The sequence below is a fragment of the Macaca nemestrina genome, chromosome 1, assembly GCF_043159975.1.
Source record: "Macaca nemestrina isolate mMacNem1 chromosome 1, mMacNem.hap1, whole genome shotgun sequence".
Taxonomy (NCBI): domain Eukaryota; kingdom Metazoa; phylum Chordata; class Mammalia; order Primates; family Cercopithecidae; genus Macaca; species Macaca nemestrina.
The window spans coordinates 17,630,049-17,657,504 of record NC_092125.1 but is presented as its reverse complement, the minus strand read 5'-3'; the positions used below and the strand labels follow the sequence as shown (position 1 = coordinate 17,657,504).

At 39.3% G+C, this 27,456-nt stretch overlaps 1 protein-coding gene across 2 annotated transcripts in view; it reads left to right on the top strand.

The window, feature by feature from the left end:
* The first annotated feature begins 11,164 nt into the window (after positions 1–11,164).
* The window catches only part of LOC105499176 (translin associated factor X), a 38,577-nt gene continuing 22,285 nt past the window's right edge, over positions 11,165–27,456 (top strand). For both annotated transcript variants that reach the window (XR_011610493.1, XM_011771661.2), the window contains exons 1-4: positions 11,165–11,332; positions 11,765–11,869; positions 19,353–19,467; positions 24,595–24,725. Coding sequence is in view for 1 of the 2 variants with exons in the window: in XM_011771661.2 (XP_011769963.1) it covers positions 11,317–11,332; positions 11,765–11,869; positions 19,353–19,467; positions 24,595–24,725 (367 nt within the window). In the remaining variant the exon portion in view is untranslated. The remainder of the gene's footprint in view (positions 11,333–11,764; positions 11,870–19,352; positions 19,468–24,594; positions 24,726–27,456) is intronic.

Genomic DNA, 27,456 nt, shown 5'->3' with positions numbered 1-27,456 from the left:
GTCAGTGTTACTTCATGAATGCTCTTCTTCCCTGTTCTATCACTTCTTCACCAGGAAAGCCTATGCTTGGAATGGTGAAGATCCTTCAAATTGCAGTCACACCAGGACTACTGAAGGGCAATTTACCAGGAGAGTATGAAGGGGTGATTCATTCAAGGAAGGGATGCTAAGCAGAATTGCATATTAAGCATACACTTGTCATGGAAAACTCGAGCTCTAGAGAGAGGAAGGAAAAAAATCACCATACCCCAATATTAAAAAACATTGTTAATATTTTTCTAAATAATGCTTCCACCTTTATAATGTATACTTGTTGTAAACAATTTGGAAAACAAAAATGAAAATAACATTTCTCATAATTTTATCATCAGAAAAATACACATTTAACATTAGATATATTGCGGCCAGACGCGGTGGCTCACGCCTGTAATCCCAGCACTTTGGGAGGCTGAGGCAGGTGGATCACAAGGTCAGGAGATCAAGACCATCCTGGCTAATACAGTGAAACCCCGTCTCTACTAAAAAATACAAAAAATTAGCCGGGCATGGTGGTGGGTGCCTGTAGTCCCAGCTACTCAGGAGGCTGAGGCAGGAGAATGGCGTGAACCTGAGAGGCGGAGCTTGCAGTGAGCTGAGATCATACCACTGCACTCCAGCCTGGGCGACAGAGCGAGACTCCGTCTCAAAAAAAAAAAAAAAAAAAAAAGATATATTTGCTTTAACCAAAGTTAAAACCTATACATTCTATTGTAAAAGTAATACTTGGTTACCGTCATATCCAAGAATTATAGGAATACATACCTTAGAAAATGAATGTTCTTTCTATTCCTGATCCCCAGATATAACCACTGTTAACATTTTGCTGTATTCTTGCCCATATTTTTTTCTACATGTAACCCAAATTACAATTTAAAAAATTCATGAATAGCTCCTTACTCTAAATATTGTGTTGCAACTTGCCCTTTTTTCTGATGAGATATCTTGAATACCTTTTAATGTAAATATGTAAATTTACCTCATTCTTTTGAAAACCAGTATTGTATTCCACTGTGTGAGTATAACCTAATTTACTTAATGTATTGGTGGACATTTAAATAATTTCCAATTTTTAGATGCTATAAATAGTGATGCTAAGAGCATCTAATATATGTGGTCATATACGGTATTGTTAAAACTAATATAAAACAGTAAAGGCCAGTTGCAAAATATAAGAATATAGTAGAACGAGGAGGTGAGGGGTATGTGACTTTCCAGAGATTGAGCCATATTATAAAGTTATAGTAATTAGGCCAATGTGTTGTTCATAGAAGGGTAAGCAAACAGACCACTGGAACACAACAGGAAACCTAGAGACAGACCCATGTATAAACAGCATATCTGTTGTTACAAATCAGTGGAGAAATGGTAAAATATTCAATATGTGGTCCTGGGACAATCATTTACCAGTATATAACACCAATTCCAAGTGGATTCATGATCTAAGTGGAAAAAGAAAAGATTTAAAAGTTTTATGAGAAAATACAGGGTAATACTATTATAATTTTGATATAAGACAGAGTTGATTAAATAAGGCATAAAATTGGCCGGGTGTGGTGGCTCACGCCTGTAATCCCAGCACTTTGGGAGGCCGTGGCAGGTGGATCATGAAGTCAGGAGATCGAGACCATCCTGTCTAACACGGTGAAAGCCCGTCTCTACTAAAAATACAAAAATTAGCCTGGCGTGGTGGTGGGTGCCTGTAGTCCCAGCTACTCGGGAGGCTGAGGCAGGAGAATGGCGTGAACCCTGGAGGCGAAGCTTGCAGTGAGCCAAGATCATGCCACTGCACTCCACCCTGGGCAACAGAGCAAGACTCTGTCTCAAAAAAACAAAAACAAAAACAAAAAAAAAAACAAGGCATAAAATATACAAGTTGAAAAGATTGATACATTTGATTATATTAAAAATTTTAAAACTTCCTTTCAACCAAAGTTATTATAATAAAATTAAAAGGCAAGATACAGATAGGGATAATATATTTGCATATCATTTATTCATTTGTTCTTTCAACAAATATGTGGGGTTTTTTTTCTTTTTTTTTGAACCAGAGTCTCACTCTGTTGCCCAGGCTGGAGTGGAGTGGCACAGTCTTGGCTCACTGCAACCTCCGCCTCCCAGGTTCAAGCGATTTACCTGCCACAGTCTCCCAAGTAGCTAGGATTACAGGCACATTCCACCATGCCCAACTAATTTTTGTATTTTTAGTAGAGACGTGGTCTCACCATGTTGGCCAGGATGGTCTCGAACTTCTAACCTCAGATGATCTACCTGCCTTGACCTCCCAAAGTGCTGGGATTACAGGTGTGAACCACCACGCCTGGCCTCATTGGACAAATGTGTACTGAGTGTGCGGTATGTACAGATGCTATCCTAGGCAGTGGAGATATTGCAAAGAGAAAAACAGACAAATCCCTATTTACATGAAGTTTACTTTCTGGTGGAAAAGGCAGTAAGTAAAATAGTAAAATATACTGTATATATGATTTAAAAGAAAACATGGAAGGCAGATAGGAAGCGCCAGGAAGGACATGGGTTGCCATTTTAGATAGGATGGCTAGGAAGGTGTGCTAGTTTTCTATTGCTGCCATAACAAATTATCACAAACTCAGTTGGCTTAAAGTAACACAAATTTATTATCTTACAGTTTTGGAGGTCAGCAGTCAGAAAAGGGATTTACTGGGTTAAAATCGGTGTCCGTAAACCTGGGTTTCTTCCTGAGGTTCTAGGGGAGAATCTGTGTCCTGACATTTCCTAGCTTTTAGAGGCTTCTTGCATGCCTTGGATTGTACCCCCCTCCACCTCCACCCCAGCCAGCAATCTCATCACTTGGATCTGTTTTCATTATGACATCTCCTTCTCTCTCTTGCCTACCCCTTTCACTTGTAAGGAGCCTTGTGATTACATTGGGCCCTCCTGGATAATCCAGGATAATCCCCACCTTAAGATCCTTAAATATAATCACATTTGCAAAGTCACTTTTGCCATTAAGATAACACATTCACAGGTTCTGGGGATAAGGATGTGGACATCTTTGGGGGGCATTATTTGGGGTACTACAGAAGGCCTCAATGAGAAGGTGACATTTCATGAAGGAAGGACATTTCATGACATTTCTTCATAAGGAAGAAGGGAGCAAGAAATCTGTGGGAAGAACAATTCACGCAGACAGTAGATGGTGCAAAGGCCTTGAGGCAGGACCATGCCTAGCCTGTTTCAGAACAGAAAAGACGACAAAGCAAAGTTAGCAAATAGTAGATAAGAAAAAGGTAATGGAGTGGTGGTGAGGGCCACATTACGTAGGGCCTTGTAACAACTGTGACCTTTACTCTGAGGGAGATGAGAGTCCTTGTAGAGTTTACTTAGTGTAGTGACATTATCTGATGTATGTTTTAATGGAATCACTCTGCCTGCTATGTGGAAAAATAGCTGAAAGTTAATTAAACTTGAAAGTGGGAGACCAGTGTATCAATTATGTATTATTGCATAACAAGCCATCCCAAAACCGAAGAACTTTAAAACAATTTATTATTTTCATGATTCTTTGGGTTGGCTAGATGGATCCTTTGCTCCATGGTGGGGATTGCTGGGTTCATCATGCAGATGCACTCAGGAGTGAGTTTGGCTGTGACTGGGATGTCCAAGATGGTTTCACTCATGTGTCTGGTACCTCAGGTGGGTTGTCTGGAAGGAACAGGGGCTGTTTAGGCTTCACTTGCGAATGGGTAATCAGACTCCTCATGTGGTGGCTCAAAGTTCCAAGAGAGCTAAAGTAGAAAGCGTCAAGTCTCCTTAAGGGCTAGGCCTGGAACTGGCTCAGAATCATTTCTTCAAATTCTATTGGTCAAAGCAAGTCAAAAGGCCAGCCCAGTTTCAAGGGAGGAAATGGACTGCATCTCAATGAGGAGGATTGACATCTGTATATAGTTAGGAGGCTATTGCTCTATTTCAAGTGAGAGATGATAGTAACTTGAGTTAAGGTACTAACAGAATTTGGGGAGACTGGTTGTAATATGAATATGTTTTTAAGGTAGATCCAAAAGGATTTTGGTAATAAAAAGTATCTTAGTCTGTTCAGGCTGCCATAACAAAATACCATAGACTGGGTGGCTTAAACAATAAAAGTTTATTTTCTCAACAGCTCAAGACTAGAAGTTGAAGATCAGGGTACCAGCATGGTTGTGTTTTGGTGAGGACTCTCTTCCTGGCTTGTAGATAACCACCTTCTTGCTCTGTCTTCAAATAGCCTTTCCTTGGTGTACAGAAAGAGAAAGAGGTCTTTTCTTATGAGGCCACCAATCCTAATGGATCAAACCATTCTTTGGTGCATGGACAGAGAAAGAGAACTTTTCTTATAAGGCCACCAATCCAATCCTAATGGATCAAAACACCACTCTTAAGACCTCATTTAACCTTACTTATCTCCTAAAAGCCCTGTCTCCAAATATAGTCACACTAAGGGTTAGGCTTCAACGTGAATTTGTGGGGGAGGGTGGTCACAATTCAGTCCATAGAAAATAGGGTATGGAATAGGAAAGAGAGGAGTCAAAGATGACTCTAGTGTTTAGTCTGATTTGCTGGAAGAATAGAAATTAACTGAAATAGGGAACACTGCTGAAGAAGTAGGTATTGGAAGATGGTTATGTTCAGTTTTAGACATGTTAATTTTGAGAAGCATGTTAGACACTCAAGAGAATATAGTAGGCCAGGCGCGGTGGCTCACACCTGTAATCCCAGCACTTTGGGAGGCCAAGGTGGGTGGATCACGAGGTCAGGAGATCGAGACCATCCTGGCTAACACGGTGAAACCCTGTCTCTACTAAAAAATACAAAAAAATTAGTCAGGCGTGGTGGCAGGCACCTGTAGTCCCAGCTACTCGGGAGGCTGAGGCAGGAGAATGGTGTGAACTTGGGAGGTGAGCCGAGATCGCGCCACTGCACTCCAGCCTGGGCGACAGAGTGAGACTCTGTCTCAAAAAAAAAAAAAAAAAAAAGAGAGAATATAGTAAATAGGTAATTTGATATGAGTTTGGACTGGATATATGAGTTCTCTGAACTGAAGATATAAAGTGGGGGAATTGTCAGATTATAGATGGCATTTAAAACCATAAGAATGGGATCAACAAGGCAGTATAAGTGTAACAGAGAAGAGAGGAGGACTTCTGGAGCAATTCAGAGTTTGGGGAGGTGAAGAGAAACCATAAAAGACTGGGAAGTGGTGGCTACTGAGGTATTATAGAAGGACAGTCAAGAGAATGTGGTTTCTAGACACAGGGAATGACAGCTGTTTTAAATGCTGCTTCAGGGTCAAGTGAGATGAGGAGTAAGAATTGACAATCAGATTTAGCAATGCGGAAGTCATTGCAAAATCCCTAGATTTTGACAAGAGCAGTTTCTGAGAAGCGATGGGGTGAAAGCCTGATGAGAGATAGATCAAGAAGAATGGGAGAAGTAGAGATAGTCAATGTTTGCATCCTGTATGGCACCAATCACATTGTCAGGCATAAACCAGGCACAGAAATATTTGTTGAAATATTGTCAAACCTATAAAGTACTTACATACTTTTTTATTATGGAGTATTAAAAATAAACAAGCTGGCCAGGCGTGGTAGCTCATGACTGTAATCCCAGCACTTTGGGAGGCCAAGGTGGGTGGATCACAAGGTCAGGAGTTTGAGACCAGCCTGACCAACATGGTGAAACGCCGTCTCTACTAAAAATACGCACACACAAAAAAGTAGCTGGGCATGGTGGCACACGCCTGTAATCCCAGCTACTCAGGAGGCTGAGGCAGAAGAATCGCTTGAACCCGGGAAGCAGAGGTTGCAGTGAGCCAAGATGGTACCATTGCACTCCAGCCTGGGCGACAGAGTGAGACTCCATCTCAAAATAAATACATAAATAAAAATAAAAATAAACTTAAGCCATATTGTTTAATGCTTTTCCTTAATAACATTGAATTATCTATATATTTACATGTATATAGTAACTTTACATATATTTACAATATATTTACAAGACATGAAAGGAATGTTTCCCAACACTTTAAAAAATTTGTTCTAATAGCTTCACTGAAATATAATTCACATGTAACTCATCATTTAAACTGATTCAATAATTTTTAGTATATTCACAAATAGGTGAAACCATCACCCTAGTCAATTTTAGAACACTTCCATCTCCTCACAAAGAAACCCCACATCCTTTAGCTATCACCCCTCTACCTCACTGTTCCATGACCCCTAGCCCTAGGCAACTACTAGTTGAATCTACTTTCTATCTATAGATTTGCCTATTTTGGACACTTTGTATTAAATGGAATCATATAATAAGTGGTCTTTTGTGACTGTCTCCTTTCACTCTGCATAATGTTTTCAAGTTTCATCCATGTTGCAGCATCAATAGTATTTCATTCCTTTTTATTGCCAAATGATATATCATTTTATTTATCCATTTATCTACTGATAGACATTTGGGTTATTTCTACTTTTTGGTTATTGTGAGTAGTGTTGCTATGAACATTTGTGTTCAAGATAAATAGTTAACAGTAGAATTGCTGGGTCATATGGTAATTCTACGTCCAACTCTTTGAGGAACTGCCAAATTGTCTTCTATAGTGACTGTACCATTTTACATTCCTACCAGCAATTGATCAGGGTTCCAATTCTTCATATATTCACCAATTATTATTTTCTCTCTTCTTTTTAAATATAGTCATCCTAGTGGATTTGAAGTGATATCTCATTGTGGTTTTACCATCACTCTTCTTCAATATCAGCTTCTCTCTCTTGTGTTATAAAACCGGAACATCATTTTCTCCTACTATATCCTAGCATTGCTTGAAAAATAAATCTTTGAATTTATTCACCATAAAGGTAATGTGTACACTTCACGATATCACTCTGGATCCCATAGATATCTTTTAAATATTATGGTTATCTTTTAAAAAACAGGAACTCCAGATTCTTACAATTCCCCATGATCTCTTCTACCCCAGGATTTAGTTATTTATGTAATAACTAAATAAGGGAAATGCTGAAACAGATAATCTCTTAATTGTGTTCTTCTCTTTACTCGATTATATGATTTTCTTTCAATATCCAAAACCAGTTTTTTTTAATTTTTTTTTTATTTTTGAGGTGAAGTCTTGCTCTGTGGCCCAGGCTGGAGGTCAGCGGCGCTATCTGGGTTTAGTGCAACCTCCACCCTCTGGGTTCTAGTGATTCTCCTGCCTCAGCCTCTGGGGATTACAGGCACATGCCACCACACCCAAATAATTTTTGTATTTTTTAGGAGAGTGTTTCACCATGTTGGCCAGGCTGGTCTTGAACTCCTGGCCTCAAGTGATCCACCTGCCTTGGTCTCCCAAACCAGTTTTGATATGCGATTTTTCTCTTAATCTAACGGTGACAAATGAGAGGATTTATGAACTGAATAACAACCATGCAACTGAAAGGCTTAGAGCTTCATTCAGAGCCAAATATAGGCAATTAGAATGCAACTGGAGGCCAGGCACAGTGGCTCACTGTAATCCCAGCACTTTGGGAGGCCTAGGCAGGTGGATCACTTGAGCCCAGGAGTTTGAGACCAGCGTGGGCAATATGGCGAAACCCTGTCTCCACAAAATAGAGAAAAAAAAATTAGCCATGCATAGTAGCATGTGCCTGTAGTCCCAACAACCTTCGAGGCTGAGGTGGGAGGATCACTGGAGCCCGAGGAGGTCAAGGTTGTAGTGAGTGAGCCGTGGACTGCAGCTTGGGTGACAGAGTGAAACTGTTTAAAAAAAAAAAAAAAAAAAGCAAGTAAAATCAACATCAGAGATAAGATGTTACTAAAAATCTTTACCTTCCTCTCCCTGACTTGGGGTGGTAGTCTTACTTTAAAAACAAACAAAAAACTGTTTTGCCAAGTACCAAAACTATGTTTACATCTGAAGCAATAAAACAAGGAGACAGGGTAGGGATGCAGGTTGTTACAGACATTGAAATCTATTTCCTGACAAAGGAGTAGCTACAAGCTGGGACACCTGGGGAAGCCTGGGGTAAATGCATATGCAAATAAGTGCTGAGAAAGTGCTCCTGGGATTCATCTCCCTTAAATACTTTCAGAAGTCATTATAGGTTATGAAACTTAGTGTTCTAATCATCATATTTACGGGAAAGAGTGGAAAGCAGTTCAGGTAACATAGCTGTAGTTGAACAGGGTAGGGCAGTAGTGGCTGGAGAAAGAAAAGAAATACAGTTGATCCAGGCTTTGGAAAGTTGAAATCTTGGGATGTGCTATTCCAGGAGAGTTAGGAAAAATACGCTTTCCTTCAATTATGGTACGGTAAAGTAAGTATTGACTCCGAAAATGTTCATAAGTACTGGCTTCCTTGGATCTAGAGGGAGTCATATTAAAATGGCTAGATTTGTATCAGAGCTGTCTTTTTTTTCTTTTTGGCATGATCAAGTCATTTCTAATCAGAGTAGGGGGAACACTGGTAGATGAGACGTCACTCAAATTCATGACAATTATTTGTTCAACATCCACAAAGCAAGTAGCCCAACAAGCAAGGTCCCCAGGAGCCTACTTTATCCTCAAGGAATCTGCTTAGTTAATTCACGTATTCCCAGAGCTGCAGACGTATGAGTGGTGGTTACCTTCCTGCCAGAGCAGAACGTGCCTTGTAGTTACTGCCATATTCTAGCCAAGTTATTTCATTTACTGTTCCTTTGTTCCTAAATTAACAAGGAGAAAAGACTGTATACAACACATGACTACAATATAAAGGTTATTTAGAGAAAGCTTAAAATGTACTTGTGTTTTCTCTACTAGGCCTAGGGCATCCCACTTACCAAGCCTTGGCCTAAGTTTCTCTCTAGACGGTGCTGAATTGCCACCTAGTTACCCATCCTGACGCCAGTGAGAGGTGACAACATGCTAGCAGCCCTCGCTCTTGGCACCTTCTTGGTCTCGGCATCCACTCTGGTGGTGCTTGAAGAGCCCTTCAACCTGCCACTGCACTGTGGAACCCCTCTCTGGGCTGGCAGAGGCGGGAGCCGGCTCCCTCTGCTTGCCAGGAGATGTGGAGAGGCTCTGGCAGGAACCGGGGCTGCTCACAGGCCAGCGGAAGTTCTGGTGGGCGCGGGCTTCGCTGGCCCGCAGAGCGGCCAGCAGGCGCCGCTGGCCCAGGACAGTGAGGGGCTTAGCACCCGGACCAGCAGCTGCGGAGGTTGTGCCTGGTCTCCCAGCACCCCGGGCGCTGCGCTCAAATTCTCAACGGGCCTCAGCTGCCTCCCTGCAGGGCAGGGCTCAGGACCTGCAGCCCGCCATGCCAAGCTCCCCCTCCGCCGCGGTCTCCCGTGCGGCCCAAGCCTCCCCGATGGGCGCCACCCCCTGCTCCATGGCGCCCAGCCCCATCGAGTGCCCAAAAGCTGAGGAGCACAGGTGTTGCTCAGGACTGGTGGGCAGCTCCGCCTGCAGCCCTGGTGCAGGATCCACTGGGTGAGGTCAGCAGGGCTGGTGGCGACCTGGGGAACTTTTATGTCCAGCTGAGGGATGTAAACACACCAATCAGCACTCTGCATCTAGCTCAGGGTTTGTAAATACACCAATCAGTACTCTGTGTCTAGCTCAAGGTTTGTAAATACACCAATTGGTACTCTGTATCTAACTAACCTAGTGGGGACTTGGATAACTTTTCTGCCTAGCTAGAGGATTGTAAATGCACCAATCAGCACTCTGTCAAAATGGACCAATCAGCACTGTCAAAATGGACCAATCAGCTCTCTGTAAAATGGACCAATCAGCAGGATGTGGGTGGGGTCACATAAGGAAATAAAAGCAGGCGGGGCGGGGGTTCTCTTCCGTATTGTGGAAGGTTTGTTCTTTCTCTCTTTGTGATGAACTCTTGCTGCTGCTTACTCTTTGGATTCATGCTGCCTCATGAGCTGTAACACTGTGAACCAAGGTCTGCAGCTTCACTCCTGAAGTCAGTGAGACCATGAACCCACCAGAAGGAAGAAGCTCCAGACACATCTGAACATCTGAAGGAGCAAATTCCAGACACACCATCTTTAAGAACTGTAACACTCACTGCAGGGGTCTGCGGCTTCATTCTTGAAGTCATGGAGACCGAGAACCCACCAATTCTGGACACACCAGGAACGTGATTCTTCAACAAACGTTGACGGAGGCTTACATGGGGCCAGACCACAGCACTGAAAAGCACTGGGGCTAGTGGGGGAACAAAGTCTAGATATGGCAGTAGCTGCCCCTAATGAGAGACCCACAGTTTAGTGGAATACACCTATTACCTTTCATTTTGTGTGGGAGAGAAGTATGGTATTTAATATTTAATTGAGCAGTTATATGTGAAAGAGCATCTTCGTGAGCCTTAACTCCTTTCATCCTCAAATAACAGTACAAGGCAGGTATTCTATCCCTATGTTACAGATAAGGAAACTGAGGCAGAGAAATTGCATGCTTCATCAAGGTCACACAACCACTCCGTGAGGCAAACTGAACACAGGCTGTCTGGCTCCTGAGAGCCAGTGGGCAGGAGGGAGACCCGAAGGGCAGGCTTGATCTTCCTGAAAACAGTACCAGCACCATCCACTGATCGATTCGCATATTTCCATCACTTAAAGCTCCTGGCCTCACTGCCAGGAATAGAAAGTTAAAAAAAACTCCTAGCTCTGTAAGGTTTTGCCTGGATCCTGAAAAAAACCTTCCCACGTGCTCCGAGGAGCTCCAGGGAGGCCTCCCTTCTTTCTCACAACCCTGGCCCAGGGCACCAGAGGGCCTGCTCCCGCGGACGAACTACAACCCCCACAATGCACCGCGCGGAAAACTGGGTCCCCGCTGAGGGAAGGGTAAGGTGTCCCGAAGGTCCCTTCATTAAAAAATTACGTACTTTTTTTTACGTCGCTTTCCCACGATCACACAGATCTCAGTTCCAGGAGGACGCATCGTCTTTTTATTAATAGTACATGCTGTGAGTCGTGTAGAGTAGTTTTTGTCTTCAGGCATAGCAGAGGGCGGCCGCGATAATACACAGTCGCGGGCGTCCCTGGACCACGCGGGGCTCGGAGCCAGCAGCAGCGGCCTCCCTCCGCCCCCACCGGACGCAGGCCGGAAGTACGCGACGGGAGACTTCCGGCCACTGCGTTGTAGTCGCCGGGCTGCAGAGCGGTTTTCCGCCGGCTGTTTTCCCAGGCTAGCTGGGCCTGTACCTCGCGCACTCCTCTGGCTCCTGGTCCTTCAGTCTCCGCTCGTCTCACCGTAGGCTGTGACGACATGAGCAACAAAGAAGGTGGCGTCCTCAACAACACGGGGCGTTATTTATCCAGAGGGGGAGGTTCTCCACTCTTTCTATGCCGTTTTCCCCTTTTCACTCTTGAAGGATGCCTTCGTGCCTTGCAGACTCGGGGGCGGCAGCTCTGGTTCTCTCCCCGGCCAGATTGGCCCTGTTTACACCTCCTTTTTTATTAAATCTTTGAGGTGTGATTTTATCCTAGTTTAGTAATTGCTGTAATGCCAGATCATAGCACTAGTTGGTGGAAGCTTGGATGGTTTGCGTGGAAAGGCCTGGGCAGCGTCTCTGTCAGTCTGCGGAGAAAACCTCTAAGGCGAGGGCCCTGTGCGTGTCTGGTTTTAAAGCAAGGAGAACGTTTGCCTATGTTCTGTTTTGCAAACTGTTGGTGATGGAAGATCTCTCTATAACTTTTTTTCTTCTCTATATAAGGATCAGGAGGGTTCAGGAAAAGGAAACATGACAATTTCCCACATAACCAAAGAAGAGAAGGGAAGGATGTTAATTCATCTTCACCAGTGATGTTGGCCTTTAAATGTAAGTTCTCTGCAATGTAAGTTGATGAAGGGGAGAGAACAAAATTATGTAGCCATGATTATGCGCAAGAAAACAGTCCCTAAGAATTTGGATGTGAAACTTGAGCTGGAAGTTTTGTGATGGTGCTAGAACTACCCTAAAAGTCTGGATTACAAAGGCCTTCACTTTTATGTCCCATTAAGAGAATTATTAATATTAGTAATCAGGTAAACATGACTTAAACACAAACAGTAAACATTAGCTAATATTAGACATGTCACATACTCAAGAATTGTGTACCTGATAATATTTATTCATCTGTTATATGCTAAAATATATTTTCATTTATTGTGTATCCTCTACTAGGCTTGAAGTCAAGGAGGGTATCTTTGTTTTAACTGTAACACTTTGCACAGAATAGGAGCTTGTATCTATTAGTACATCTTGTGTGTCTATATACACAAATTTTCACAGTCCTCTTTTCTCAGCATATTAACTTGGACAAGTTATTCCTCATTTCAAAACAAACATAAAACAAAGTTCTCTTCCTTTTGTCCTCCTCTTATCCACTATCCTGTACCTTACATTTCTGTGATTAAGGAATCTGGGAAGGGCTTAGCTGGTTGATTCTGATTTGCAATCACCTGAAACCTTGATTGGGGCTGAAGGATCCACAGCTGTTGACAGTTCAGGCCTTTTGCCTGCAACCAGCTCTCTGTTCCTGTCCACATGAACTTGTGCTGCTTGGGTGTCCTTTGGTGTGGCATCTGGTCTCCTTCAGAGAGAGTGCAAGGAGGAAACCACAGTCTCCTTATGTCCTAATCTTAAACATCAGACACTGTCATTTTGTCACATTTTATTTATTAGAAGGGAGGCAGTTTTAAAAACTGTCTCACGTTGAAGGGGAAGGAAATTATGTCCTACCCTTTGGAGGAAGGAGTCTCAAGTGTTTTGTGGATATATTTTAAAACCACCACAGTATCTACTGTGATCTTCAGAAGTTTAAGACAGCTGGCTGTAATTGAAAAAAGAGCATACGGATACAGAAGGTGGAGTTGCGGCTGGGCGTGGTGGCTCACGCCTGTAATCCCAGCACTTTGGGAGGCCAAGGCAGGTGAATCACAAGGTCATGAGTTTGAGACCAGCCTGGCCAACATGGTGAAACCCTGTCTCTACTGAAAATACAAAAAATTAGCTGGGCGTGGTGGCGGGCGCCTGTAGTCCCAGCTACTTGGGAGGCTGAGGCAGTAGAATCGCTTGAACCGGAAACACCGAGGTTGCAGTGAGCCCAGATCGCGCCATTGCACTACAGTCCCGGCGACAGAGTGAGACTCCATCTCAAAAAGAAGAAAAAGAAGGTGGAGTTGCTTCTAAGGTGGTGTCCTCATTACCTGTCTGCTGAACTACAATTTTCTTTTTCTTTTTTTGAGACAGAGTCTCACTCTGTCTCATGCCTGGCTAATTTAAAAAAATTTTTATTGTAGAGACAAGGTTTTGCCATGTTGCTTAGGCTGGTCTTGAACTCCTGAGCTCAAGCAGTCCGCCTGCCTCGGCCTCCCAAAGTGCTGGGATTACAGGCATGAGCCACTGCGCCTGGCCTGAACTACAATTTTCTTTAAGACCTAGGTCAAGTAGCTTCTTTCCTATGAACCCGTTCTGATTTTTCTCTAAAGCCAACTTAGTGACCATCATGAAATATTGAGTATCTGCTATGTTGTACCATGTATTAGTAGTGAACAAGAAACGTGGTTTCTGCTTTCCTAAGTTTTTTACATATATTTGTTATAGCATGATTACATTCTATTTGTTTACATCTCTGTCCCTTATATAGGACTGAGCTCCTTGAGGATAGGAACTCTACCTTATCTAACTTTATGTTCATAGTATCTGACTTACAGTGGTCATTAATGTAGCCATAATAAATAATACATATTGATTATGTTAACCCTGGCCTAATTATTATCTTAGTAATAAGAGACTAGATATATTTAGGTCCTTGTCAGCTACTAATTTAGTTAATAGTTCTCTTTTTTCAGTTCATGCAGTATACATGATTGAGCGTTTCCTATAGGCCAGGCAACATGTGGGGCAGTGCAGTGAAAAGACTTTGGAAATAAAGGCGTTATTAAGACAGTTAAGTGGTTTAAGGATATTTCAATGTATAGAGCTTGATAAATTCAGAAAGTTTATACTTGAAATTTGCCAAGTAAGTAGATTAAATGTTTTTACCACAATTAACTGGGCATGATGGCATGCACCTGTAGTATGCTTTTAGTCCTAGCTACTCTGGAGGGGCTGGGGCAGGAGGACTGCTTGAACTCAGAAGTTTGAGGCTGCAGTGAGCTGTGATTAGGGCCACTGCGCTCTAGCCTGGGCAATGGAGACCCTGACTCAAAAGGAAAAAAAAGCTAACTGTGTGATGTGATGGCTATTTTAATTAGCTTGATAGTGGTAATCATTGCACAGTTTATATCAAAGTGTCACATACTACATATATATATATCTATATGTCACTCTCCACACGCAGTTTTTTTTCCGGAGATAGCGCCTCACCCTGGCCCAGGCTGAAGTGCAGTGGTGTGATCTTCACTCACTGCACGCGTAGCCTCTTGGGCTCAAGTGATACTCCCACCTCAGCCTCCCAAGTTGCTGGGACTACAGGCATGTGCCACCATGTGTGGCTAGTTTTTAGATTTTTTTGTTGAGGCAGGGTCTCACTATGTTGCCCCTGCTGGTTTCGAACTCCTGGGCTCAAGTGATCTCATCCCCTTGGCCTCCCAAAGTGCTGGGATTATGGGCATAATCAACCATGCCCGGCCCTATAATTTTTAATTGTTAGTTATACCCCAGTAAAGGTGGAGAAGCAGGAAGACAAAGAACAGGGAAAAAAAATTTTAATAAACTTGAAAAAAAAAGGTCAAAGTTTCTTTTTTTGGAGATGTTTATATTATTAATATATGTGGTTAAAGTAATTTTTAAAACTTTATGTAACTTTTTGTTACATAAAAGTAATATTTGTTATGTGTCATTTTGTGATAATCTTTTGTTTACTCAGTTCATTTTTTACAACTTGTACAGTATTCCCATTGTGAGACTGAGTGGTAAAACCCAGTTAAGGCATACCTATATTTAAAGGAGAAAATACTTTAATTATTAAGAGTCTTTTCGATTTTCACGTAATTTAGAAATAAATAAGATGATTTTATTCTGTTCATTTTTATAAACTGAATAATAGTTGCTTTCTTACATATAGAGACAGTGCTTTTAGGTACAGACTTTTTGCTTTCAGCCATTTGCATTCTAAGAAAATTAAAATCTTTTCCCTTTTTTTTCCTTTCATAAGATTTACCAAGTGTTTTGGAAAAGTTTAACATAAAAGCCTCCAGGTCTGTCAGAGGAGATTTTAAATGGACTCTCACTCTGTCACCCAGGCTGGCGTGCAGTGGTGCAGTCTCAGCTCACTGCAGCCTCCGCCTCCCGGGTTCAAGTGATTCTCCTGCCTGAGCCTCCCAAGTAGCTGGGACTACAGGCCTATACCACCATGTCTGGCTAATTTTTGTATTTTTAGTAGACATGGGGTTTCACTGTATATTGGCTAGGCTGTTCTCGACCTCTTGACCTCAAGTGATCCACCCACCTCAGCCTCCCAGAGTGCTGGGATTATAGGCGTGAGCCATTGCACTCAGCCCAGAAAGTCTTAAAGGAGAACACTAGCTTCCAGAGAAAATTCCATGAGATAGTATAGTTTGTTCAACTCCAACTTTAATCCAGGATCTTTAATGTCCGAGCAACCACTTTGCTATCAAAGTTTGAGCTAATTACATTAAAAGGAGTTATCAGATGAATATTCTGTTGTTGAATCATCTGAGTAAAGCAATACTGTCTTTTTAAATTTATTTTGAAGTAATCTCAAATTTATTTTAAAAATTGCAAGACTTATGCAGTTGGAAAAATAATACAAAGAGCTTCTATATAGCCTTGACTTAGATTGACCAATTTTTAACATTTTGCCACTTTTGCTTTATTATTCTCTCTATATATGTAAATTTAAATGTCTAAAGATACATTTATTCTGAAGCATTTAAGAACAAGTTGCATTCATCGTACCCCTTTACTTGTTAATACTTCAGAATATGTTTCCTAGGAAGACTATTCTCATGTATAACTATAGTATTGTTACTAGTTTCAGAAGATTTAACACTGTCACAGTACTTTAATCTACAGTGCTTATTTTGACAATTGTCTCAATAAGGTTCCTTCTAGCTTTTTTTCTCTCTAGTTCAGTAATCTAGAACAGGATCACGTTACACTGTAATGTCTCTTTTTAGTTTTCTGTGATCTGGAACAGTTTCTCAGTCTTTCTTTGTCTTTTATGACAATGATATTGATTGAAGAATATAGGTCTCATTTAATAGAATATTCCTCAACTTGGATTTGATTAATATTTTCTCATGATTAGATTCAGGTTATGCATCCCTGGCTGGAATACTACATAAATGATGATTTATTCTTTTGGGGGGTATTGCAAGGGACCAAGTAATGTAAGGCTTCATAAGGAGTTTGGAGTTTGTAAAATGTAATGCAGAGTCATTAGAGAGTCTTAAAAACTAAAGTAAATTTTTGGGAAATGTCACTCTGGCAGCTATAGAAAGGCAAGGTGGGCAGAGGCAGACCAGACAAGAGACTGTTGTAGTTCGGGTACAGTAAGGTGTTTGTAAGGTAACTTAGAGGTAATAATAAGGTGACTTAGATTTGGATGACAGTAATGAAGCTGATAAGACAGATTCAACAGTGCTTTATAAAATTTTATTACTATTATGAGTAATTTATATTTTATTCCAACTGCATTAGCATACATTTGAAAAAGTAATAGCTAAGCAGCAAAATAATAAGACAGTTTTCCATGTTAGGGGCAGTGCTTATTGGGCACATGGATTTGCAGTTCCTTTTCAACAATTTCTTAGTTCCCAGGAGACTGCGTACCCTTGGTATGTTTACCTCAAACTACAACACATGCTCTTACCCAATATGTTATACTGCTTATGACTTCAACAAGCAGTTCAATCAGGAAATGTTTTGTGAACATATGCTGCTAGACACGGATCTATGCTCTGATACAGTGGTGAAACAAGCACATTTGCAAATAAATAAATAACAATATAATTTTAGCTAGCGATAAATGTAAATCAGTGAAGCGTGGTAAGGAATGGAGAGTAAGGGAGGAGGGAGACAGGTGAGTCTTAAGCAGTCCTTGAGCAGAATGATATCTGAATGATGAAAGTGAAATGTGAGATGATGAGAGAGAATAGTGTTCTAGAGAGGCAGTAGCAAAAATAGAGGCATCAAGAAAGGTGCAAGCTTAGAGAATCGGGACCAGCAAGAAGACATATTCTGGCTGGCTCACGAGCTAAGGGCAGGACATGAGGCAGTTTAATGTGTTAGAGGCATGAATTTATGAAAAGATTCTAGATTCTGCAGGTTATTTTTCCCATAGGTAATATCTTTATGTAGACTCCAAGTCGTTGTACTGTTCTATTAAATGTTAGGTATATAAAACGTTCTGTACGTATAACTTTGTGTTCTAGAAAAGGTAAACAGTTTTCCTTCAGTTAAATTTATTTAATACCTTTTGCTCTAAGTATATTATTCACAAAACTTTAGGTGTAGTCTTTTAAACAACAATAAAGTAATTATTTTGTTAATTGTTAAGAATTTTAGTAAGGAAAAAATTTTGAGGCTGAAACATCTGATAGTGGTATGATGAAAGCTTTTTGTTATTTTAAAAAACTTAAAACACTGTTTTTGTTTGGCAGTCTCAAGTTAGGCTTTCTGAAAAAAGTTTACTGAGGTAAAATTATTTGAGTCTCAATATTCAAGACTAAAATTAAGCAGAATAGATGAAACTTAAGTTAGCATAAAAGGAAGCAGATTGGCAATTATATGTAATAGATATAGATAAAAGTATTCCATTCAGCATTAGGTGCTGATAGAATACGGGCAAGGAGAAATCAGTATAAGGAATCAAAGTGCTGACATTTAAGGAGGCAAATGTGTGAAAAATTTCCTGAAGGCAAGACATGTTAGAATTGTGAAAATGTTTTGTTCTGTAAGGAAAAGGATGTATGAAAGTAGGGAGGAAATCTTTTCTTCATGTAATATTATGTTATGGGAGATTTGTGTCCATAACAATTTGACAGGTTGAAGATTAATTTCTATGTGGAAGGGTTGAGTCTTTAAAGGTAGTATTTAAGAATTGGACACTACAGCCTGTATTCAGCCTTTCATCGATCTCAGGAACTCTTCATTTTCTCCTACTTTTAGTTCTTTTCCTAGATTTCTAACATCCTACCTCAATTTTCAGCTGACTTTTTTCCAGCCTAATTAAATTTCGATGTTTCTTACTGATCATTTTCAGATGAACTCTGCCACAGCTTTCTATTGATTGCAGAACTACTTTATGATCTAGTTCTCTAGTTATAACAAAATGAACTCACTCAGCGATTGTCTATTTTTAGTCATTTTTCTTTTTTTTCCTCTTTACTAATCTTTCTGAAAATATTTCTCAAGTATATTATGCTTATGTATGCAATATTACTGTGTGGTAAAACAAAGTAAATTTGAGATTATGTACTTTCTAAAATAAATGGGCTAACTAGATTTTTACTTAATATTTAAATGTGATATTCATAATTTGGTAGCTTTTTAAAAAATTAAGATATAATTCACATACTGTGGCATTCACTTTTAAGAAATTTGTTTCATGTTCATTTTAATATACATGTGCTACCTTATTACAATTGACAGATTTTTAGAAAATCTTCAAGGATTCAGGAGTGTGTGAGCTGCTGTGCATTGTTGGCGTTTACAGAAATCATTAGTAGATACTTAGTTTTACAGGTTTAGAAATCTGGGAACATTATGTGGACCTCTTGAGGTACTTTAGCACTGTTAGTGATGTATACCTGGGATATTTGACAGTTAACACTAAAGTTGGTGCTAGAGATTGTTTATAATATTCACCTTTTTGTGCTTTGAGAATTAGTGTTATTACCATTGTGTTCTACTTCTGAATGAAGTCGGGTGACTGCAGTCGTCTGCATTTACATTGTGACATCTTTTTTTTTTTTTTTTTCTTTTTTTGAGATGGAGTCTCGCTCTGTTGCCAGGCTGGAGTGCAGTGACTTGATCTCGGCTCACTGCAACCTCTGTCTCCGGGGTTCAAGCGATTCTCCTGCCTCAGCCTCCTGAGTAGCTGGGACTACAGGCACGTGCCACCATGCCCAGCTAATTTTTATTTTTAGTAGAGACAGGGTTTCACTGCATAGGCCAGGATGGTCTTGATCTCTTGACCTCATGATCCACCCACCGCGGCTTCCCAAAGTGCTGGGATTACAGGCGTGAGCCACTGTACCCAGCCTATGTGACATACATCTTAAAAATATTATTTGGTAGGCTTTGAGTATAGAATATATACACACTTATGATCATAATAATGTGTTTTTAGCATTTCAGCAGGAACTTGATGCAAGGCATGACAAATATGAGAGACTTGTGAAACTTAGTCGGGATATAACCGTTGAAAGTAAAAGGACAATTTTTCTCCTCCATAGGATTACAAGGTGAGTAAGCATCTTTAAAATTTATTATCATTTGATACTAGCTATTAGAGTATTCTGTGACTTTGAATGTGAGGATTAGAAGACATCAGCAGCAGGTACAACTTAGGAGTTAATATTTTAATAAAAATAGGTCTCAGCTGGGTGTGGTGGCTCACACCTGTAATCCCAGCACCTTGGGAGGCCAAGATGGGCAGATCACTTGAGCTCAGGAGGTTGAGACCAGCCTGGGCGACATGGTGAAACCCTGTCTCTACTAAAAATACAAAAAGTAGGCAGGATTGGTGATGCATACCTATGGTCCCAGCTGCTTGAAAGGCTGAGGTGGGAGGCTTGCTTGAGCTTGGGAGGCAAGGGCTGCAGTGTGCCGAGATCGCACCACCACACTCCAGCCTGGGCGACTGAGCCAGATCCTGTCTAAAAGAAAAGGTCTGTAGGGGTTGGGTGGACTTAAAAATAGGAAAGAAAAATTCTTACTTTCAGAGGAGCTAAGGATTTTGTGTTCTGTTAAGATTATTCTTTAAGATATAACTATTATCTGTGAAAATATATTAAATATTTTGATTGTTAGAACCTGTCACATTAAACTTTATTTGGATGATATGCATGAAAATTTTAATATTACATAAATGTTAAAATCTGCATAACGTATTTTCTCATTCAGTTTTGAACTCATTGCAATCTGGCTTTCTGCCTCAATTATTGAAATGCCCTTGTTACCTTCATATTATTAAGTCTCTGTTTTCTTATTTTACATTGTTGTAGCATATGATACTGTTGACTACTTAATTCTTTTTTGAAAGTTCCTCTTCTTTCAGTTTTGTGACTTTTGTTTAAATTTTTTTTCTCTAGGACTTTATTTTTCTACAGTCTTTGTATATTTGATAGACTTCGTGATTGCAAGTAAAAGAAACTAACTTAAACTAGTCTAAGCAGAACAGGGAAATTAATTATAAAAAGCCATTATCAACTAGCAGGTTTTTTTGTTTTATGCACTATTTTTTATTATAGTTGTGATCATATTGTTCATACAGTTTTGACTAGTAAACTGAGAACATAGTAGACCAGAAAAATTAGAACTTCTCAAGATTCAGCACTATCTTATGAGCAGCTGAGTATCTCCATCTTCCATCTTTGCTTCTTTGTTTGCTTCATAATTCATTTGACCTGATTCCTTTGCCTTTCTGTTTCACTAGAGGTAGAATAGTATCTACCCTACAACTCCCCAGCTTCTGAAGATGGATTGTTGTTACAAATTCCAGATGTCTCCAGAAGGGTAGCTGTGGTTGGCTTTATACTATATATCATAGAGAGAATGTAGGGAAGACCAAATAGAATTTATTAGCTTTTCATTATTGAAGACATTATTGGCTGGGCATGGTGGCTCACACCTGTATGGGCAACATGATGAGACCCCATCTCTACAAAAAATACAAAAAACTAGCTGGGGAAGGTGGTATGCACCTGTAGTCCCAGCTGCTCATGAGGCTGAGGCAGGAGGATTGATTGAGCCCAGGTGGTCAAGGCGGCAGTGAGTCATGATTGTGCCACTGTACCCCGGCGTGCGCAACAGAATGAGACCCTGTCTCAAAAAAAAAAAAAAAAGATACTGAAGTATTCCATTCAGTAACATGAAACTTTTAAGATAATTCTCACGTTTTAGTTTTTATTTCATTAAATGGAATCTAATTTGCCATACGTAGATTTATTGAAATATGGCACTGTTAACATTTTCTTTTTCCTACCTGACTCTGTAAAATTAGTTTTTGCTTGTTTTCTTATATCGTTCTTAGATAGCTTGTGCACAGTAAGGCTTATATTATGGAAAGAAGCAATACTGTTCTGATTAATTATGGACACTTTTTTTTTTAGTACCTATTGCAATTCTAAAACAATTGCCATCAATATTCAGCAGTAATATAAATAATAAAAGCAATAATATAAAAAAAAAACATACAGATTGAGTATCCTAAATGCTTGGGACTAGAAGTGTTTTGGATTTCGGATTTTGGAATATTTGCAGATAATGTATGGGCTGAACATCCCTAATCTGGATATCTGAAATCTGAAGTGCTGTTATGAGCGTTTCCTTTGAGTGTCTTCTTGTTGCTAAGAAAGTTTTGGATTTTGGAGCATTTTGGATTTTGGGTTTTCAGATTAGGGATGCTCAACCTGTAATAGGAATATGACAGGAGACCTTAATATTTTTGAAAAATCTACATTACTGTGTGAAGTCCACTTTTAAATATTTTTCCACCAAAAAATAAATGCTCATTATAGTAAACTTAGAAAATGGTAGGCTTTAGAAAAATTACAAATGACAGAAAAGGTACTTAATGAGACAAATCAGTCTGTAATACCCAAAGATAGCCTCTATCAACTAGCAGATTTCTTATTTTGTACACTATTTTTTACCATAGTTGAGATCATACTGTTCATACAGTTTTGACTAGTAAACTGAGAAAATAATAGACTTCAGAAAAATAAGAAACTTCAGAAAAATTAGAAACTTTAGAAATATTAGAAACTTGAGGAAAATAAAAATACTTTATGAAAGAGGCTGGGTGTGGAGGTTCACTCCTGTAATCCCAGCACTTTGGGAGGCCAAGGCAGGTGGGTAACTTGAGGTCAGGAGTTTGAGACCAGCCTGGCCAACATGGCCAAACCCCATCTCTAGTAAAAATATAAAAATTAGCCAGGCGTGGTGGCATCCCAGCTACTTGGGAGGCGGAGGCAGGAGAATTTCTTGAACTCAGGAGGTGGAGGTTGCTTGAATTCAGAATTGTGCCATGACACTCCAGCCTGGGTGACAGAATGGGACTCTGTCTCAAAAAAAAAAAAAAAAAAACTTTATGAAAGAAATGAGCCAGTCACAGTACATCTGAAAAACTGTTAATGAGAAGACCTCATGTCTTTTAACTACAAAACTATTTTAATAGACATAAGATAACTCTTCTTCAGTGAGCTTCAGTAGTTTGTGTCTTTCAAGGAATTTGCCATTTCCTCTTAAGTTTTGAAATTTTTGGGTGCTAATTTTCATTTTGATTTCACCTTTGAACCAAGAGTAATTTAAATATCTTATTTTGTGTCCAAATATTTTGGGAGTTTCCCAGACGACTTTCTGATACTGATTTGTAATTTAATTTCATATGGTCAGAGAACATGCTTTCTATAATTTGAATCCTTTTAAATTTATGGAGCCTTAATTTTGACCCAGGATATGGTCTGTCTGGTAAATGTTGTGTGTACACTTGAAAAGTGTGTATTCTGCTATTGTTAGGTGTAATTAAGTCAGATTGGTTGATAGTGTTTGCGTCACTTATTTCCTTATGATTTTCTGTATACTTGCTCTGTCAGTTATTGAGAGAGAGAAAGAGGGTGGCATCTCTTGACGATAATTGTAGATTTGGCTTTCTCCTTGAAGTCCTATCAGTTTTTTCTTCAAGTATCTTGAAGCTCTTTTATTTGGTACATTAATATTTAGGATTGTTATGCATTGAATGAATTGACCCTTTATCATTATGATATATCTCTGGAAATAGGCTTTGCCCAAAGTTTGATGTTAATGTAGCTACTCCTGTTTTATTTTGGTTGTTATCAGAATGTGTATTTTTTCATCCTTTTATTTTTAATCTGTTTGTGTTTATATTTAACATGGATTTCTTGTTTCTTGCTTTTTAAAAATCCATTCTGAAAATCTCTGCTTGTTAGTGCAGGTGTTTAGATCGTTTGCATTTAATGTAGTTATTCGTATGGTTATAATTAAATCTACCATCTCTTCTCTCCTTCCTGCCTTATTTTGGATAATTTTTTATGATCCCATTTTATCTTATTTGTAGGCTTATTAGCTATGCCTTTTAAAAATTTTTTGTAGTGATTGTTTTATGGTTTATAATATACATCTCATTGTCAACCATTCTCACTTTGTACAATACTGTGTTTACTAAAATTTATGCATATAAGAATCTTTTCACTTTGCATGATTTTTTGGTAACAGTTACTTTGCCGATAAAGATCACAGTGTTGATGTGCCTAAGTTTCAGTCAACACAGTATCATGCAAAGTAAGGACTATTTACTTATCACTTCGCATATGGTATGAGAATCTTATACTTTCTTTTCCATTTCCCCTCTACTAGCTTGGCCTTTTATGCAGCTGTTATGATTCATGTTATTTCTACTTTTGTTGTTTCCACTGATTTTTACTTTAAACAGCATGATTTAAAAATAAGAAAAATATTTATGTTTATCCACATTTACCATTTTTGGTAAATGTTCATTCCTTTGTGTATAGATTCGGATTTTTATCTGGTATCATTTTCCTTTCGCCTAAAGAACTTCCTTTAATATTTTTTGTAGTGTCAGTCTGCTGATGATGAATCAATTCTTTCTGGCTCTGTGAACTAAGGGGATTGTTCTGCCTGCTCACTTTGGGCAATTCTTTTTCCAGCCTTAGGTAGTTTCCTTGCATGCCTGCACTGATCAGTACTCAACTGAAGACTTGAGAAGGTTGCTTCTATAAATCTCTGAAGCTCTCTGTTTATACAGCTTTCTCCTCATTGTTACTCTGCTCTGCAAATTTTAGCTGTCTTGATCCCCCAAAACTCCCAACTCCTTTTCTACTCAGACTGACTCCCAGGCTCCACCTAAGTTTCCTGTCTCTGTACTGTCACTTGGAAGCTTTCCAGGCAATAAGATGAGGCAGTCAGAGGGTATATGTTGTGCTCCTCCCTTTCCCCAGGGATCACTGCTCCAGGCTGCCTGTAGTCCAGTGTCTGTAACCATTGTTTTCTGTATTTATTTTTCTTTTTAGTTGTTTAAGGCGGGAGGATAAATCCAATCCATGTTACTCTGCCCTTTACTGAAAGCAGACGTCTATCCATATGTCATATTTTTATGAACAAAATTTTTCTTAGTTATATTACACGTATAATTTTTGTATACTTTTTTCACTTAACAGTGTGTTAATAGCATTTTTATGTTTTCCATACTATTAATAGTTTTCAGTAGTTTTGAGTTAGAAGTATCTGAATGTATACGATATTTAGCCCTATGTTGATAATTAGATTATTTTAGTTTTTCACTGTTGAAGCATCTGATGTTCTAAAAGTTCCCAATATCTTGATCATAGTGCTCCTGATATGGAAGATATATTGACTGAATCAGAAATTAAATTGGATGGTGTCAGACAAAAGATATTCCAGGTAGCCCAAGAGCTGTCAGGGGAAGATATGCATCAATTCCATCGAGCCATTACTACAGGTAAGTCTAGGTTTGTTTCAGGGGTAATAAATATTTTAAATAGTGTGCTACATGATTAACATGTGAGTTGAATGAATTTTAAGTGACACCTGATGAAATAATAATACTGGCTTTAAAGAACTGCAACTTTGTAGTAACATAGAAGTAATTCAAAGGCAAGTTGGCTTTATTTTTTTTTTAACAGTGTAGTAATAGTCATTGATTGATTTTAATAAAGTATTTGAGAACACAGATTTAATAGGACAAACTTTATTCTTGAGCATGTAGGATGTATTCAGACAGGGCACATCTCATTTCTAAGTACAAGTAAATCTCACTGATGGCTCTAAGTTTCCATTTCAAGTACGTTCATGAAAGAAAATGTTGCCAGATAAACCCAAATATCTCATAATGTGACTCCACATCTGGGTGTTTTATATTCACTTAAAAAAATTTGAGGGTAGGCCGGGCGCGGTGGCTCACGCCTGTAATCCCAGCACTTTGGGAGGCCAAGGCGGTGGATCACGAGGTTGGGAGTTCCAGACCATCTTGGCCAAGATGGTGAAACCCCGACTCAACTAAAAAGTACAAAACTTAGCCAGGTGCGGTGGTGGGCGCCTATAATCACAGCTACTTGGGAGGCTGAGGCAGGAGAGTCGCTTGAACCCAGGGGGTGGAGGTTGCGGTGAGCTGAGATTGCACCACTGCACTGCAGCCTGGGTGTCAGCGCAAGACTGCATCTCAAAAAAAAGAAAAATTTGAGGGTATACTGGATCTTGGTAGTTAGCATTATTTTCAAATAAACTGAATAAATGTATAAAGTGCTTGGTTCTTTCCTCTTCCTTCTTTTTCTAATGTGGGTTCATTGATAGGACAGATACTAGATAATTCAGATACAGGTTGAGTATCCCTTATCCAAAATGCTTGGGAACAGAAGTGTTTCAGATTTCGAGTGTTGGAATATTCACAGTTTATTGCTTGAGCGTCTCTAATCCAGAAATCTGAAATGCTCCAATGAGCATTTCTTTTGAGCATGACCTTTGAGCATCGTGGCAGCACTCAAAACGTTTTGGATTTTGGATCATTTGGGATTTAGGATTTTTGGATTAGGAATGCTCAATATCAGTACCCTAAGATTTGCAGGAAGACTGGGAAAAGAGTTTATTTGGTATCTGCTTAATACGTATATCCAGTTTTAGCCTAAACGTTTATAATTTCAGCACTTGTTTTTTCAGAAATGTTGAAATGTCTTCTAATATGGGTAGGAGAAAGTACCAGCATACATTAGTTAAAACCGAGCGTGCATTGTTGGAAACTGAAGTGTAAAACAGCCTGTGAGGAGTCATTATAACATTACCAAGTGAAATACAGTCTGCCATCATAATTTATTAATATCAGGAGTTTATTTGATATTTTAATAACAGCACACATAATAAAGATGACTTCATGAATTTAGTTTGTTGTAAAGTGACACAACCTATAAAGTGTGACAGATTTGGCTGGAGTGGGAGAGAAGATCAGAAGTATTGGTGGGAAGAAGGATGAAGTAAAAGGTAAATCAAGCTTAGCAGAAAACACGAGAATATCTTTATAATAGTAGCTGTGACGATACTACAGATAGATTCATAGCAGGAAAATATTTCAGACAGAGTAGTTCTGCTATACATAAGTTAGGTATGCATGTGTAATCTTGAGGGCTACTGAGTGGCAGTGGCGGTGGTGGTGGGGGACCAAGTTAGGTCTCTTAGTTTCTGGAAAGTGCTTGAACTGAAGCAGCAGTACAGTCTAAATGTCTGTATTAAACGGAAATCCAATTCTACAGCCTTTCCCAAGTATCCTATTAACCTGCATGACTGAAGGCAAGAGTTTGAATAACTTCCATAATCTTTATCATTTTTTCTATCACATCATCATGTAGTATGCCTATCTTGCAAAAGTTCATGACAGTTAATAAATATAATAAAAGCTGATCACCGTTGTTCTCACTTTGGACTTCAATCTGCGTAAAACTTGTATTTTAATAAAAATTCATATATTTTTCCCCACAATGTTGGTCCTCGTGTGAAAAATGATGTTTTTCATGTTTAAACTTCTCAATTCCTTATTAGTGCATGATTAGGCTCTACTAATTGTGACAACATCAAGTTCCCCAAATATCTATGGGACATACTGGACATTGCAGATTTGCTGTATTTGGCCCATAGTTCTATTTTGTATATCCTCATGCATCAGTGAAGTATAAAGATAAGAGTTTAAATAAGGGCAAAGACCATATACATAATGATACCAGAAGCAACCTAGAAAGCTATACATTGTCTTACAGAACAGAGAAATGGAGAGAAAAAGGTGAGAGGGAAATATTCAGTAGAGTATTTCCTAATTCAGGAAGGAAGTGCTGTACTCTTGGAAAGATAGGACATTAATAAAATGGGAATGATCCATCTTCAAATTTTCCTACTTCACTGTATCATTGAGGATTATCATAAGCCCAGTGGTCTCTTTTAGGCCTTCGTTTATGATTTGTAAGTTTTCTTTGAAGATAACTTACTCATGAATTAAAATAATGAAGGATTTTCTATATCTTTTCTGTAAAAAGTCTTTAAAATGAGGTTCTTTGAATTGAAGCAATAAAGATGTTTTTTCTTAAAGTTAAGGAATAAAGCGGTCAAGTAAAGAGGTGTCTAGGGCTGAAAATTTTGCCGACAGATACTTTATTTGATAAAATAAGGTTATTTATAATTGGATTAGCATT